The following is a 15780-nucleotide window of genomic DNA, read 5'->3' as shown; positions in this document are numbered from 1 at the left end:
CACCCCACACCCCCCCAATTTCCCCCCATTTCCCATCTGTGCCCTTCAGGCCCTCACTTCAGTCACCTCCCACTTCCCTCTTCCTTCAGAACCCGTCTGTTTTTGTTTTCGAGCTCGGGCTCTTTGCACAGGAAATTGTATACATTGGGAGCATTCAGGAAGGCAGAGAGCAGCTTTCCCGTTAGCTCTGAGTTTGGGCACATGAAAAAAATGGATAAAAGAGGTCAGTAATTCCTAAAGTAGGAGAGAAACAGAAGTCAGCTGTTCTCCTCCCCTCACTTCACTTCCCTCCCCTTTACACAGTCTCAACATTTCAAAAATCCCTGCCACACCACTGCCACGAATCCAACTCTAAATGCAGAATATTTGAAAAATCTTAAAGGGAAATCAGAATAAAACCAACAACTAATGTCCCTGAGGGGATTTGCCTCTCTTGATACATGTATGCCTCCTCAGCCACAGAGAAACCAGTGAAAAGGGGAGACTGTGTGGAATGAAGGAAAAGAGGAGGAGATAAAAAAAGGAGCAGAGAGAGACTGGCTGGGGGTAAAAAAACAACAGGAAACCAACCGATTCTAATGCTGTTTCTGCAAATCTTTCAGAGATAAAACAGCGGACTGCCACGTCCCAGCCAAGCAGCAGTCACACCGGGTCTTTTCTCTGGTCATCACTGGAAATAATGACAATCTAAAGGACTTAAAGTTTAAAACGTGACGTCACTTCTGCTCTCAGCCTCCAACCGTGTGGTTAGTCAGAATGTGAGCGGATGCAGAGTTTTGGGAGCTGATTGCTGGGATTTCTATGTGGCTGCTTTTTGACCTACAAACTCAACCTTTTCCTCTGGGTCATATGGATCAATCGCTGTGTTTTCAAGGATCGTTTTGTTTTAATCATCTGGACGACTAACTGGAACCACATGAAGAATAAAGGGACTAAGCAGAAGTCCAAAAAGAAAGGAAGTGAAAATGCGTTCGGCTGTGACCTGACAGAACATCTCCAGAATTCAGGACAAGATGGTAAACTTTTTTTATTTTGCTTTCTTTGAAATCCAACACTCTTTTACAAGCAGCTATCATCAAACTACACGTGATTTGTTTCATCAGTTATGGGACCCATACTCATGTAGAACAACATTTATATGAAAATTGAGCTTTACTGGTCATTTCCTAGATTATCATGGTTATTATAACCCTTTACATGCACATTATGTGGTGAAATTAAGACAAAAAAGACAAAAAGAGCCTTTATGTAACCAATACAGGCTTTGTTCACCAGTTACATATATGAGGTTGTAGGTGTACATATGTTTTACATTTAGGAAGGCCATTCATTCACCCATTGGCTGTATTAAATGGTCATTTGTGACTTTGGGTGTGGCTCTTGCATTTTTTTGTGTTAATTTCCTACAGTGACTATAGTTCCTATGACTATTTCTGTGTCTAACAAAAGACTGGGCGGTGCTGCTGGTTAAGGATGAGAGAGAAATAATGAGACAAGAGAAAAAAGAAAAAACAAACAAAACACATAAAATATCCAAATATATGGGCAGGTTTGTTTGAGAGCTCTCTATTCTTTTGTTTAATAATCCCTTTTCCTTCTTCTGATCATCTGCCTTGATCTTTTCTTACAACCATCATCTGTGATTTATTTTGTTGTTGGAAGCACCATAATTTGTAAAATGAGAAAAAAAAAAGTGAACACAAGTCTCCCACGTGCAGAGGAATATGAATAGCTGCGTTGAGGATAACTTTAAGGATGACCTGTTTGAGTGGACACACACTAAGGAGGGGCATTCAGTGCAGGAAGTGAGGGAGGAGGTATGAGTCGTACCCCTTCGTTATGGATGTCCAGCAGACATATTGTGGACTGCCTTTTAAAGAGCAAATCAGTACCACTGGAACAAACTAACAGAGACACAATATAGATGTTAAGCTTAGATATGGAAAAAAAACATTTTATTTTGAAATATATCTTTTAGCAGAGTATTAAAGTGTAACTGATTCCATGGTGTTCTCTACACAGCTCTACTTTGGTGTGTTTACAGTTAGAGTAGGGATAGATCCCGTTTTAGCATCACAACCCTACTGAAAATCTAACACAATGTTATGTTCTGATAATGTTTGTTTACTTTCAGGTTCGTAAAATTATAGTGAAATATCTCAAATAATAATTGGTTGTTGAGAGTGATGAATTAAAAATCTGTGATGGACCTGAAAAACGTATGAAACTCAGACTTCTTGTCTCACACAGACAAAAGTGACCATGAGTTTAAAGTGCCTTGAGAATAGTTTAAAGGTGATTAGGTCAACATACAATAATGTTACTATAAAATATGTTTATAAAACCTGACAAAAAGGAGAAAGAATGCAGGGCTGTTAAAGGTTTTTGTAAAGCCACCCACTGAGCAGCAGCTGCAGTTCCAGCATTTAATGGAATATTAAACATTACAGCAGAAACAAATCACCAAATAACTTGGATCTACTGAGTCTGAGTCATATTTTAACTTGAAATGATCTTCGCAAACTATATTTTGGAGCCTCTACGAGAAGCAGAAATCTTCCCTCAGTGCAGACACTGACAGACACTAAATGAAGGCTGCAGAGTTGTCCATCATCCAGCATCTGACCACAGGCATGTCACTGAAAGTCCAATTAAGTCAAATAGGTCAGTGTGTAAATGGAAGATTCTTGGTCTGCAGTGATTACTGAGAAACTGATCACTGACAAAAAAATTCACTTCATTTTGTGGAGGATCGATTTTACTTTTTTGGGAAGGATGATCATTTTTTTTACTTAGGAATAAAAGACGTCTAGAGACAGACAGACAGAACAATGTAACTACCAATAGAATAATCCATTATTGGTACATCTTGAAATAAAATAATGTATTTTCAGCAAGTAATTTCTATAAATGTAAGTTAGCATGTGGAACTGAAACACTCAAAAGATGTTAAAGAAACTATGTTTTTGATTGTTTTTATCTGTGAAAGACAGTTATGTCATATTCACTATTGATTTGCACATGTGAATACCAAGTAAATGTCTTTAAACCTGCACTGATACACAATTAATTACTGATTAATACTTTATATTATGACCTGTTAGAGGTTAAAGGTCAATTTATTGGTCTATGCAATTTCATTTTGTTCTTTATATCTGAAGTCAACCACACTTGATAGAGATTAGTATCAAGCCAAGATAACTCAACATTTTATATCCGCTCACCTACACGAGTCTGCAGTTAAAAGGCTTCTGATCTCATGATTTTGAAAAAAAAAAGAAAGTCACAAAACAACATCAGCTTCTCCATTAGCTCTACATTTTTTTTTTTATAATGGCCAGTGTATCCAAGCATGTGTGCATCGAAACCTGCAGAACATGATTCACATGGATCAGCTTTTTCCAAGTAGACCAATTTGCAACCAATTGTTGTTTTCAATATTAGCTAAAGGGAAGTTGTAGTCTGACTGAATCAGAGCATGTGAGTTAAGAGACACTGCTGAGCCACAGTTAAATCTGTTGAGATGTATTTTAAAAAGTGCGGCCAAAGGCAGTTGTATACAGAAGGTGATGTACTGTAGCTGAGAAAGCTGTGTAGGTCAGTGGTAACATTTCAAAAGCCGTTTTCTATTAGAGGAAATGTCGTAAGTAATACCAGCTACAAGGACTGGGTGTGTCAACCTTCCTTTGAAACAAACAAACCGTTTTTAACTTCCTGTCAAAGTCCACCTACAATCAGCGGCCCTAAGGGATAGAAAAGAGCCATGGTGGAGCAAACCCATACCATGAAGTTAACCTTATGTGCATTGTTACCACTGGAACGTTACATTTAAAAGTGTTTCCTTCTTCTGCTTTTAAGATTTAAGATTTATCAAAAGAGCTGAAACAGGAGAAAATAAATGTTTTTAAGATTCTCTGACATGTTTCTCAAGAAAATAATGACTAACACACTTTATTAACTCCAGTTCCTCAGGTTCTGATGAAATGTGCAGAGTTTATTGAGAAGCATGGGATTGTGGACGGGATCTACAGACTGTCAGGGGTCACCTCAAATATCCAGCGTCTCAGGTATTCATGCAACATGTTTGTTCACAATAATGGTGTCGCAATAGCAAAAACAAAAGCTGCGTGAGGCATCGAGAACGCCAAGTCATTGAAAATATTATAGACATCAGACGATGTAATTAAAAAGAATGATTTTGGTAGCAGAACATGAGCGTTTAAAATCCTGGACAACAGTGCATGTACTGTATGTATCACCTCTGTACACATTTATCTATAATTACATGTAAATATCCTGTTTGGAGCCGCTCCAGTTATTCAGTAAAAATTGATGCTACGCTAAATCAAATGCTATTATCTCAAATCATGCCCATAAAATTAGTTCCATCTAATTATTTTATCCATGCAGACTAAATAAAATGTCATGGTTTATTTAATTTACATAATATTGTTTTCTCAGACTAGGATTGAGCCTGTTTAGCATCTTTATTGCTGTTTATTTTTTCATAACAATGTCAGTCATCCAGATAGCTTTCAATACAGCAACAGTAGGTAGCAGGGGTGTTAAACAATCAAAGCATTCAGCTGTGTGTGTGTGTGTGTATGTGTTGTGTGCGCAGGCAGGAATTCTGCTCTGAGGCGTGCCCTGACCTTACAAAGGAAGTGTACCTCCAGGACATCCACTGTGTGGGTTCCTTATGTAAGCTGTACTTCAGGGAGCTACCCAATCCTCTGCTCACATACGAGCTATACAGCAAATTCACCGTGAGTACATTCAAATCACACTTGCAGTTTCGATAAAAGGGTGAAACATCCAATGGTTTTACATCAGATTTATTCTAAATTCATGCTTTACCAACAGTAATAAGTTACAGAGAGAATGGCAACCCCAGCACTAGAAGTCAGCAAGCAGTATTTGTTCCACATGACACTTCGGTATATTTGTGTCAGCACTATACAGACCTCATGAGTGTGACCTCATCTCTCTGGCTCACTATTGATCTGCTGTTTTCATCTCTTCCCTAGAGACTACAGTACAATTAGCAGATGTCAATTGAACTGTAGGCAAAGAACATTACATATTAGAAAAATACAAAAAAGCATTCCGTCTACCACACTTTGATTTATCATCATTATCATCCTCTATTAAAAGTGGTAGTTTTGTTGCCTTATAATCATAAAAGGATGATTTATGAGACTGAGAGAAGTGTTTATGATGTGTTTTAGCTTTCATGTGTGGTATGTTTGTGTTTTATGTGGGCTAGCCTGTTGCTAGGCCGTCCTGACAAATAACAGTTTTGTTCTGTTGCGCTGTTTATCCGAGGAGCTTGATTTAAGGATGAAACAGTTTGTTTCCGGCCCTTCTGGATCACAGGGAGGTTTAAAGTATGCAGCAAAGCAAAAGCAAAAATATTAAAAGTATAATGACAACATATACAACACAACATCCTGTGCGGCCAAAATTGGGGTGACACAAAACCTACATTTAATACCAGGGAGAAACTGTATGGCCACATTTTCTGGGTGAACTGCAGATGTGAAAGACACTTTAGACAGGAGCAGGGGAGAAGGAAACAGGAATACCAAACTGTAAGACCTGGTTCATGATCTCTGTGTAGCTTTCTGTGTACCTTGACGGGCCATTTGCATACCTTGGCATTCATACTTCTCTTGCAGCTCATGCCTGAAAACTCCAGTAGTCCAGAGTTTTACGAAAAATCAGTTCCTCACGTGTCGTAATATAAAAAACAACACCATACCATTACCCTATTGTAGAACTCTCTTGTTGTCTTGGAGTGAATGAACTCATTCTTAAGTTTTTAGATGGGTTGCACACTGAATGACCCCCTCATGTTTCCATTCCCACATCCATTAGACACTTTGCTGTTGATTGTAGCCTTTTTGGATAATAGCACAAGACCGCACACGAGCACATTTGGACGACCTCACACATTACTAACAAATGCAACAGCTGTTTCGGGCCTCAATCGCATTAGTTTGACTGCACGCTCTCCAGCATGTTTGTCTACATTTGTTCAGCGGGGAGAGCTGGTGGAAGCCTGCAGGACTATGGAGAGCAACCATAGCTTTACGCTGAAGTTCATCAATACATTGATTGTGAACTGGTAATCTTGGGGAAACTTTCCTCAACCATAATCATGAACCGGAATGAAATAATTAACGCAGTGCTGGCCAGGCACGGGGATCAATCATCCAAATCTGTTTATTATTTCTGCCTAGCAAATTCTTTTGATATGGACATCTGTCTGTTTTACATGCAGGGAGTTGTCTCAATCCAGGGTGATCATGAGAGACTTCTATACATTCAGAAGGTTATCAAAGAACTGCCGACCCCTCACTTCAGGTGAACTTTTTTACTTAAGCCCTATTCTCAGCTATTGTCCAACTGATGGTCCTGTTTGCTCATACTCACTAATAATGTTGTAATAAATGTGACAAGAAGTGTTTATCAACTGTCTCCAGGACTCTGGAGTACCTCACGAAGCACTTGGCCCACCTCGCCACCTTAAGCACCCAGACAAACATGCATACACGTAACCTGGCCCTGGTGTGGGCTCCAAATCTGTTAAGGTGAGTTTTGTTTCATGGATTTGCTTGAAATATTTCCGTTCATATAAAAATAATCCTTTTCTTTTTCAGTTGATGCAGAACAAAATGCAGAGATGCTTTACAAGCACAAAAATGGGATTAGGAAAGTGTTCTTACTTAAAGCTTGAATGAATTTCACTGGCTGTTTTGGGAAAATGTGCAAAAATAGGATTTCAACCTTTCTTATCTTCATCTCTTATTGTCTTAGATCTAAAAACATTGAAGCTTCATCTGGTAACGGAGACATGGCTTTCCAGGAGGTGCGGATACAACAGTCAGTGGTTGAGTTTATTTTAAACCACACAGATCAGATCTTCAGCAGTGGTTCAGTGCAAATCAAACCCAAAGAAGGTATGACATTTAAACATAAGTTTAATAATGGAGTTTTGTAGGCCTGAGAGATTTGCTAACTCACCATTGGATTATTATTATTATTATTATTATTATTATTATTATTAAAACTACATGTTTCAAAAACGGACTTATTCTACTTCTCCAGGACCGAGTTTGATGTGTGGGGAGAAGTACGCCACGCTGCCGATCAGTGGCCAGTGTGGGCCGATGAAACTGATGAGCCTGGAAGAAGCTCAGGCCCGCTCCTTAAGTCCGAACCATCCTGTACATAAAGAACGTCAGCGAGAGAACAGTCTCCCTGATACCAGCACTGCCACGCTCTACCACACCGTCATAGACATATCAGACAGCAAGTACGACAGATTTGAATTCAGTCTATTGAGTCGCTATGAGTATAATTTACAAACAATATGCTTGATGCTTGAGTGTTTGATGCACGTATGATGACTGTATTTATTACTGTCAGGGCAAGCTGTGGGATGGCACCGGACTTAACTATCTTTGTTTGTCTTTTAGGAGAAAGTTTTCTGGAAAATCAAAGAAGTGGAAGTCCATCTTCAACCTGGGAAGGTCTGTGGACTCAAAGGGAAAACTGAGCCGGAACGGTAGTGTGTTCATAAGAGCACAGGGGATGACAGGTAAAGTGTCAAACAGGGAAGAGGTCGCTAAGTGTATTTGTTGTTCCTGGAGTTTAAGAAAGTCCAATGTGAACATGAAGAGTTCCCAAGCCAGACAACAGAGAGACAGACTTATAACACCATGATGTAGAAAGCTAGAGATCATCATTAAAGCACAACTAGGAATGGTAACTTGAAGAGTGTCTAAGATCTAATCTCCTGCACATACAGAAGGGGCTGCATGTTTTAATGTCAGGCACCTGATTGGATTATTTTAGATCAGTTCACCACCCAAGGTGATGCACGATGAATCTAAGGGATTAAGGGGTAATTCCTCGGCTAGGAAATGAGAGAAAACTAAGTTCCTCCTCACAAAAATCAGTTCCTTTTTAAGGGTTATCGATCATACATGTTATTATACACGCCACCTCCTCGGGCCTGTCAGATTATTCATATGAAACAATTTGCGAAGGAAAAATCACATTTTCATTGATCTCTGCTCAAGCCCATTTCCATATATTGAAGAATGTGTGGAAATTTGTTTCATAATACATTTCAAATTTAATTTTAATACTTCCGTAAAAGTGATTTGCTGTCCATGTTCTATGAAAGTGTAATAATATCAAGGGAACTTTTTTTCACAGAAAAGGCAGCTCTGCGTCCATCCAGAAGTATGGAGTCTTTATGCTCCTTACCAACAGGTGGGGCTAAAACCTAGATATACAGTATTTACTTGCATGAAAATTTCATTAGCATGAAAAGTGTAATTTTACAAACTTTAAGTGTTGTCTATTCCCTCATTATAAATTAGTTGTTGCATCTACAACCGTGAGCTGATTTTACACGTTTTGTTCATCATGTTATTTTTATTGCACAGATGATGACAGAACAGGAAACAACAGTCCAGCTGGTGGACCTGGCAGCATTTTTGCTCCAGATGTAAAATCCAGAACACTGGGATCTGACTCGCTCTATGACCTGAGCGAACATGACCAAAACTGGGAGTTTAAAGGGAAGAAAGATGGCGGGGCAGCAGGTGGCTGGAGCTCTAGCATGAACCAAAAGGAGTCACCAGGTGCTTCTGCACCCCCTCATAAAACACTGCCAGAGCAACTGAAGGTGTTCAAAGGTGATGACCTCAGCGGCTACAAGCCTACGTCTCCAAAAAACAGGAGGATGTTGTACTCGGGCTCCTCCCACAACAGCTCGTCTCGGCCCTCCTTCCCAGGAAGCTTCTTCCCGCTTGAGTCCTCGCCAAGGCATCAGCGGCGAGCCGTCAACATATCTGAGCCTTTTGCTGTGTCTGTACCCCTGCGTGTGTCAGCCGTTATCAGCTCTAACAGCACGCCGTGCAGAGGGCCCGTCAAGGACAAAGCAGCTAGTCTGAAACCCTGCAGAGAGACCTCAGAGCAGAGCAGCAACAGTGGAAAGAGCAACACTTTCCCCCAACTGCAACCAAAGAAGCAGGAAGGAACGGAGAAGAAAAATACAGAGGAGCTGACCTCTAGAGCACCGCCAGAGGGTGACTACATCTCCCTTTATCATATTTTAAAATGGCTTGTTCAGGTCAGACCTGATTTATGTAACCTGATTTATGTAATGAAAACTATTTCAAAACATGCTATTTCCTCAGATACAAGCAAAGAAGCTGTGCCAGAAGGTCAAGGAGGGATGAATACTTCTGAACTGGAACAGCCGTCCCTTGCAACTGCAAGAGAAGGCGAAGATGCAGTGCCACCTCCTGGGAAAGAAATGCACAAGCAGCCCATAGCTATACAACTGGTAAATCATTTGCTGTTAAAGTGTAGTTAGTAGTGCAGCCACTCGAGCAGAATTACGTTTTTTTTTTTAAGATAAAGAGCTTAAAATACCAAAAGTAAGTTAAAAAGTAAAAGTCAAATAGTAAAAGTTAAAAAGCAAAACTCAGCAAATAAAAGTCCACATCAGTATTTGGTTAGTTTGGTTAGTGCCTTCAGATTTAACACTGGTCCATCCAATTCTCAGAAAGTCAAATCAAGATTGCCCTCTGAATCCCAATTTTCCTGCTTTAGGAGGAGAGACATTTGTTTGAATGTTGAATTGTAATTCCCAAATTTCCCAGCACCCTTATTATTTACATTTCTACAGAGCTAATGTGAGGATGAATATATTTTGGCCACATATCTATGGCTCAGACCAGCACATAGGGATGACTATGGCTGTTTGTTCTAGAAATGACAGTGGAATCATTTTGTTTATATTTAATCCCATCCGTTTTGTTTTTGTTTATCATTTATTTCTTCTCAGCGCAAGGAATGTCCCACTGGGAAAGAGCTGTGGTCTGACTTCCACCAAGAACTGAAGATAACTGAACCTGAGATTGACCTGCTGGACGAGACTTTTAAACCAGTTTTCAGCTCCAGGAGCATTTCTGAGGGCGCAAAGTTAACGATGGATGTTAAGTCAAAGCGAAGCCGCAGCTCTCCGTCCCTTTCTTTGTTATGTAGGGAGCAGTCTTCAAATACCTCTCTGAGTGATCACGCAATCGCCACTGGATCAGGCTCGGCAAAGAAACAACCCTCTGAGTCAGATATCTTATTTTCTCTTCACAAAAACATTGATGCAATCGATGATAGAAGCAGAGAAAATGCCTGCCCTGCTGGAATGGTGGATGAGAAACAGAAAAAACTGCATCTAAAATTAAAACCCATAAGCAAAGATGAACCGACTTATACCAAGCGGTTCCAACTTGCTTTAAAGCAATCATGTTTAGATAAAGTTACAAATCCTTTGACAGCAGAGGATTCCTCAACAATCGGAGGCTTCTCAGGATCAGATCATTCAGACAAATCACAGAAACATGAAATTCCTCAAGGCGACAAAAAAGTCTCCTGTGATGGAGCAAAGAAGAGTGTGATTCCTGAGTTGGAGGTTATTCAGAGGCTTTCCGTGTGTCTGGAGGAGAGACGTAACGTGGAGCTGCCAAACCTTGACGATGAGGAGGGATGTGCAGGGAACTCGGAGGACCTGGACTTGGTGGAGCCCTGGGAGGATCTTAGCTCCACCAAGCAGTGGGTAACCAGCCCCCTCCACTCACCTGACATAGAGGAGTTGTTTAACCAGCTGTCACCCTTCAGCTCTCGTGGGGAAACTCTGAGCCCAGAGGAGGGAAAGATTTCATCTCCTTCAGTTGATAATAACAAACAATCTCCCATGAAGAGCACCGAGCGCTTCTCGGGAAGCATTCCTCAAATGTCCAGTTGCAAACCTGAAACTAAATGGATGTATTTGCCGTCTGTACCTACACGGGTCGGCGTGAGCAGCAATAACGCAACACAACCTCACACAGGAAAGTGCAGTTCAACAAAACAGAAGAATACAGTGTCATCTCATAGGTTTTACAGACAGATGTCTTACGAGGCAGCTGCTCCAGAGAAAAGAGAGGAGAACTGCTTTTACAAGCACAGGCCATATTCTCTTAATTTAGACCTGGGGTATAGATGTATCAGAGACATTTCTAATCAGCAAAACTGTAATTCCTCAGAGTTTTCATCTTGTCCGAGAGGATTACTAACCTCGTCTGGGAATGTAAACAACGGGCTGCCTTCTGAGTTGGAGTTGTTTCTGAATGATCGGCAGGCGCCTCTACGCCGAAATTCAGCCCCGGTCAGTGTGTCATCAGTGCGAACAGCCTTCATGATAAAAACATGCCAGGCCAAAGCTGTGCCTGTCATCCCTCCAAAGGTGCAGTACAGTCAGATACCTCACTCCAGACACGAGAAGGATTTTGATGCATTGAAGGAACAAGAAAAGGAATGTCCTAAAATGAGCGCAGAGAAAAGCAACGCTGCACCTCCTCAGATGATGTCAGATCTAAAGGAGGAGCTGGAGAATAAAGAGCCGGCCCCCAAACACCAAAAACACCCAAGTGTGGAGAAATCTGCTGAGTCTGTGAAGACCACATCTACTCCAGAACTGCCAGTCATAACGAGGAGACACGCTCCCAGTCTGGATGTGTTTGTAGATTGTCCCAGACCTAACAGAGGGAACCTTCTACAAAGACCGTCCTTTAGGAACAGGCAGAGGCCTCAAAGTCTCATCCTGCTCAGCCCGCCTTTTCCCATCATGGACTACCCACCGTCAGGGGACGATGGCAAGCTCCTGTCGTCCATCAAGGGCCTGAATGACGCCTCAGCGGGCAATGTCTTTTCCAAAGAGATGGCGGAGAACTTCAGGACGGCGGAAGGGATCACTCTTCAAAACAAAATGACTATTCCAAAAAGCGGACAGAGACTGGAAACATCGACCAGCTGCTTCTACCAGCCGCAGAGGAGGTCGATGATATTTGACAGCAGGAGCCACAGGCAGATTGAGTGACTGGAGGTGCAGTCAGTGATTATGAGACTGAAACAGTATATTAGGAAACCCGTTGTTAATCACAGGGTTTTGTTTGCTATGATTAAATTCGTTTCTTGAGGGACAAAGTTATAGTTGAAATACTGATTCCTTTCGCAAAAGTCATGAAGCATTTGAGAAAGATTTGGTGAAGCCATGGTGTATACAACAGCCAATTAAGCAATAATTTTTTTCAAAATATTTGCCCTTATCAATTAATCTGCTGATTGTTTTCTTGATTTGTAGATGAATTGTTTGGTCTATAAAATATCAGGGAATAGAAAATTTAAAAGTTCTCGTCACAATTTTACAGAGCCCAAGCTAACGTCTTCAAATGGTTGGTTTTGGCAAAAAAGTGGTCCAAAACCCAAACATTCAGTTTATTATCATAGAAGATGTAAAAACAGCTGATATTCACATGAGAGAAGTTGGAACCAGTGACAATCACACTTTTGCACAAAAATTGTGTTAGATTTAACTTATATCTGAGATATGGAAATAAAAGTCTTCCCTGTCATCCACAGTATGTGGTACTACACAGTCATAGTACATCACTGCCGGATCTTCTCAGAAGATTTAGATATTTAACTAATAAATTAGCTGCTGCCATTTGGCACAAAAAGAAACACTGCCAGACTTTATATAGGACATATTCAGGAAGATGGAGTGTGAAACCTTGACAAAGAAAAAGAAAAAAAAAAAAAGAAAGTAACAATAACTCAACACTTTACTGGGTTATTCCAGAGGTTTTAATCAGTGGTGGAAGAAGTATTCACATACTTAAGTAAAAGTAACTGTGCTAATTTAAAAATACTCCATCGCAAGTAAAAGTGCAGCAATATTATCCGCACCATGTAGTAAAATGTCCCCTGTGACTGATAAATTACTGGCCGTTAATAATGATGCAGCAAAGCGTAAACAGCATTTTAATAATGTTGCTGATAGAGGAGGAGCGAGTTTTAACTCCTTAACATACAATAATTTAGCGCAGTGGTTTCCAATAAAAGCATCAGGACCCTGCAAAGGCTCACAGGACAAATCTGTGGTACAGTTCTTGAGTACATCTACTTAGTTACTTTCCATCACTGGTTTCAACCATATCTCACATTTGCTCTCTGTGAATGAAGGTTATTTGGTTGTCATGGTGACGTACCATTGAGCAATTTCCAATCACCGAGGAAGACCGTGAGATACAGCTGAAATCTCCAGAAAAAGCTAAAAATGTAAGAGTAAAATCTTAAGTTTAGGCTTTTAAACTAAACCTAAGTTTTTGATCAATTCATGAAGATTGTTTTTAAACATATCAACAGCCAAGTTCATGCTGAATTTGATTACAACCTCTTCACGTAAATATTCATGTCTGAAGTGAATCTATCCCTGAACATTAAGAGCTCTTGATACAGGAAGTGTACAGTAAAAGTTAGCAAGACATAAAATGGTGAACTGAAGAACTGACAATGACACTGTTAACAGTTTAACAGCCCTGCATTTGATCATGTAGATGAGGATGTGTTTATTTATCTCAATTACTAAAGTAAACTTGATACCTATGACGCATTATACTGTATGTAGCTATTGGCTCTGTGATAAGCTGATGTCAATGTATTTTTTTAAACTAATATTTAAAAAGAAATTCCTCTTTCTGATTTAAATATATCAGAATCGTAATTAATAGTATTTACCCACAGAAGGACTTTAATGTGTCTCTTTATTTTCTGTAATTACTTTGTATTTTATGGCAGTTTTTTATTTGTTATTTTGTTTTGGGTTTTTTTGACAATAATGATGAACCAGCATTGTAGAAATGAGGAATGATGTTGTCAAAGGTAAAATCCTGGAGCTGCTCGTCTGACAATAAACTGGAGGCAGACTTTGTGCACACTGACTGTATTCAGTGAGCTTGGACCTTGATGGTGCTTTGAGTCAAAGTCAGATGATGGATGGTATCTCCAGGTTTTGTGTCTTTTCTTCGCATCTGATATAATTACCTTTTGTGCTATTTTTGGGTGAGCACCCATGTAACATAGCTGGGCTGTTAAAGGAGGTAACAGTATTTTTTAAAGATGATTTGGATGTGGTTGAAGTTGCAGTGTGTTTTATACTGTAGTCTGGGTGGATTGGATGAATGATTACACTGTTAATCAGGTAATGTTTAGATGTTAATGGAGATTTCAGTGTTTTTTATTTGTTTTGTAACTTTTGTATACTTGTTGATAGTGCAAATGATTGAACAGTTTGCATTCGTTGGAAAAACACATGAAATGAGAATTTTGAGACGAGAGTTTTGCCTTAATTGTCAGATGATGGAAGTTTGTCTGAAGTAATGTACATAAGACACTTGAGTTTTGTTACATCAAAAAGTTATGAGAATAAAAAAGTTATGAAAGTCATTTGCTCTGTAAACGAATCACTTTCATGAAAACTTACAATGCCAAGCAGTGATATTCTCACTAAATGGTAAAATGCAACTGTGTATTTATTACCCTGGGTTTAAACATGACCAACATAAGGACCAGGCGTCATTGGTCATGCAACGTCATCAGTGTAATTTGCTGTCCCAAAAGAATATTACACTTATGACAATAACCAGTTAGTCAAAATTATAAATTATAGTACTTAGAGTTATGAGAAGACTACTGAGATAGTTCCAATCAAATATGAGTTTCTTTATTGATTGCAGTGTTTTTCCCAAGTGAAGCACTCCTTTGGTTATATTGAATAACACTCTTTATAATACCACAGAATAGAAGAAGCCCAGGTTATTAATATTCCTCATATAGTCACACAAGATGTTGCTTGGCAGCACAGCAAGACGGTGAGGTGTGGCCTCTCTGTGTGGAGTTTGCATGTTCTCCTCCATATCTGTCTAATTTTAGCAATGGCCTGCATGCGCGACTGTCTGTTGGTTAGTCCAACTGTTGGTAACTGTGTAACAACTGAGGCATTTAAGATACTTGATGAAAGCACTTGTTGCCTATTTTTCCTCGGAGTGCACAGAATTTCAAAACTTCCATACAGTCCTTCAGAAAGCAGCTCAGTGAGAGGGGCAAGATAAAAGGGGCCGTGGTGCTGCTGTGTGAATGAGGAGCATTCAAGGGGCCCCCGAGAGGGATGGGGCCCTTTCCAGATCAGATGTGATTCTGCACCCGGTTGCATGTGTTGCGTGTGGGACCTATAGCAGCGTGCCTGCTTTTGCTCTTGTTTGCGATGTTTACAAAACTCATGGTATAGGCTACAGTATTGAAATATTATTTGAATCTTTAATAAAACAGGAAGTCCTACAAAGCATGGCTGTGCAGTTCATGTTGATCAACTGCCTCTGGTCTTTGCCACCAGATGACGCTCCTGCTCCACACTGCGGGATCTGAACAAGCCACTAAACTGCAGAATAAACAGACAGACTTACTGAAGACTCTCTGTGCTTCAGGTACGTGAAGTACTCCCAACTCCTCTACATACAGTGTGGCCGAGAAGTGACGGTTAACCAGTCTCTATCTGTGGACGAAAACACCACCGCCCTGTGCACCATGCCGCGGGAGGCCTATGTGTTGCGTCTCTGTGTTTGCTTGCGTACGCGTGGGTCGTGCACGCGCTATGCGTGCGTGTAGCTTCCCTTCACCGAAGACACTTGCACTTGCCTCTTTTTACTTTAAACTGCATGTTTTCTTATTGTAAAACCACAATCGCGTCCATTCACCAGCACAGGGCCGAGCAGTTCTGCTGCAGCTTGTTTCCTACTATACAGAGAGGCTGCACCACAGCACACTGATCAGGCTGCATACAGTAGGAATCACAAGTCAGGGTGTACAACACGTGTTTGCTTT

The 15780-nt window shown here is 40.3% G+C and overlaps 1 protein-coding gene across 1 annotated transcript; it reads left to right on the top strand.

Moving 5' to 3' along the window:
• The first annotated feature begins 350 nt into the window (after window positions 1–350).
• Window positions 351–14346, top strand: arhgap31 (Rho GTPase activating protein 31). The gene is made up of 12 exons (XM_023421463.2): window positions 351–1016; window positions 3965–4067; window positions 4622–4766; window positions 6284–6366; window positions 6486–6593; window positions 6820–6962; window positions 7111–7318; window positions 7482–7603; window positions 8227–8283; window positions 8460–9104; window positions 9216–9364; window positions 9869–14346. Exons 1-12 carry the CDS (start codon window positions 917–919, stop codon window positions 11936–11938), a joined length of 3933 nt encoding a protein of 1310 aa, XP_023277231.1. The 5' UTR covers window positions 351–916; the 3' UTR covers window positions 11939–14346.
• Window positions 14347–15780: the final 1434 nt, after the last annotated feature.

The sequence above is a fragment of the Seriola lalandi genome, unplaced genomic scaffold (assembly GCF_002814215.2).
Source record: "Seriola lalandi dorsalis isolate HSWRI2012SDOR001 ecotype SW California unplaced genomic scaffold, Sedor1 jcf7180002054672, whole genome shotgun sequence".
Taxonomy (NCBI): domain Eukaryota; kingdom Metazoa; phylum Chordata; class Actinopteri; order Carangiformes; family Carangidae; genus Seriola; species Seriola lalandi.
This window is presented reverse-complemented; position numbering and strand designations above follow the sequence as displayed.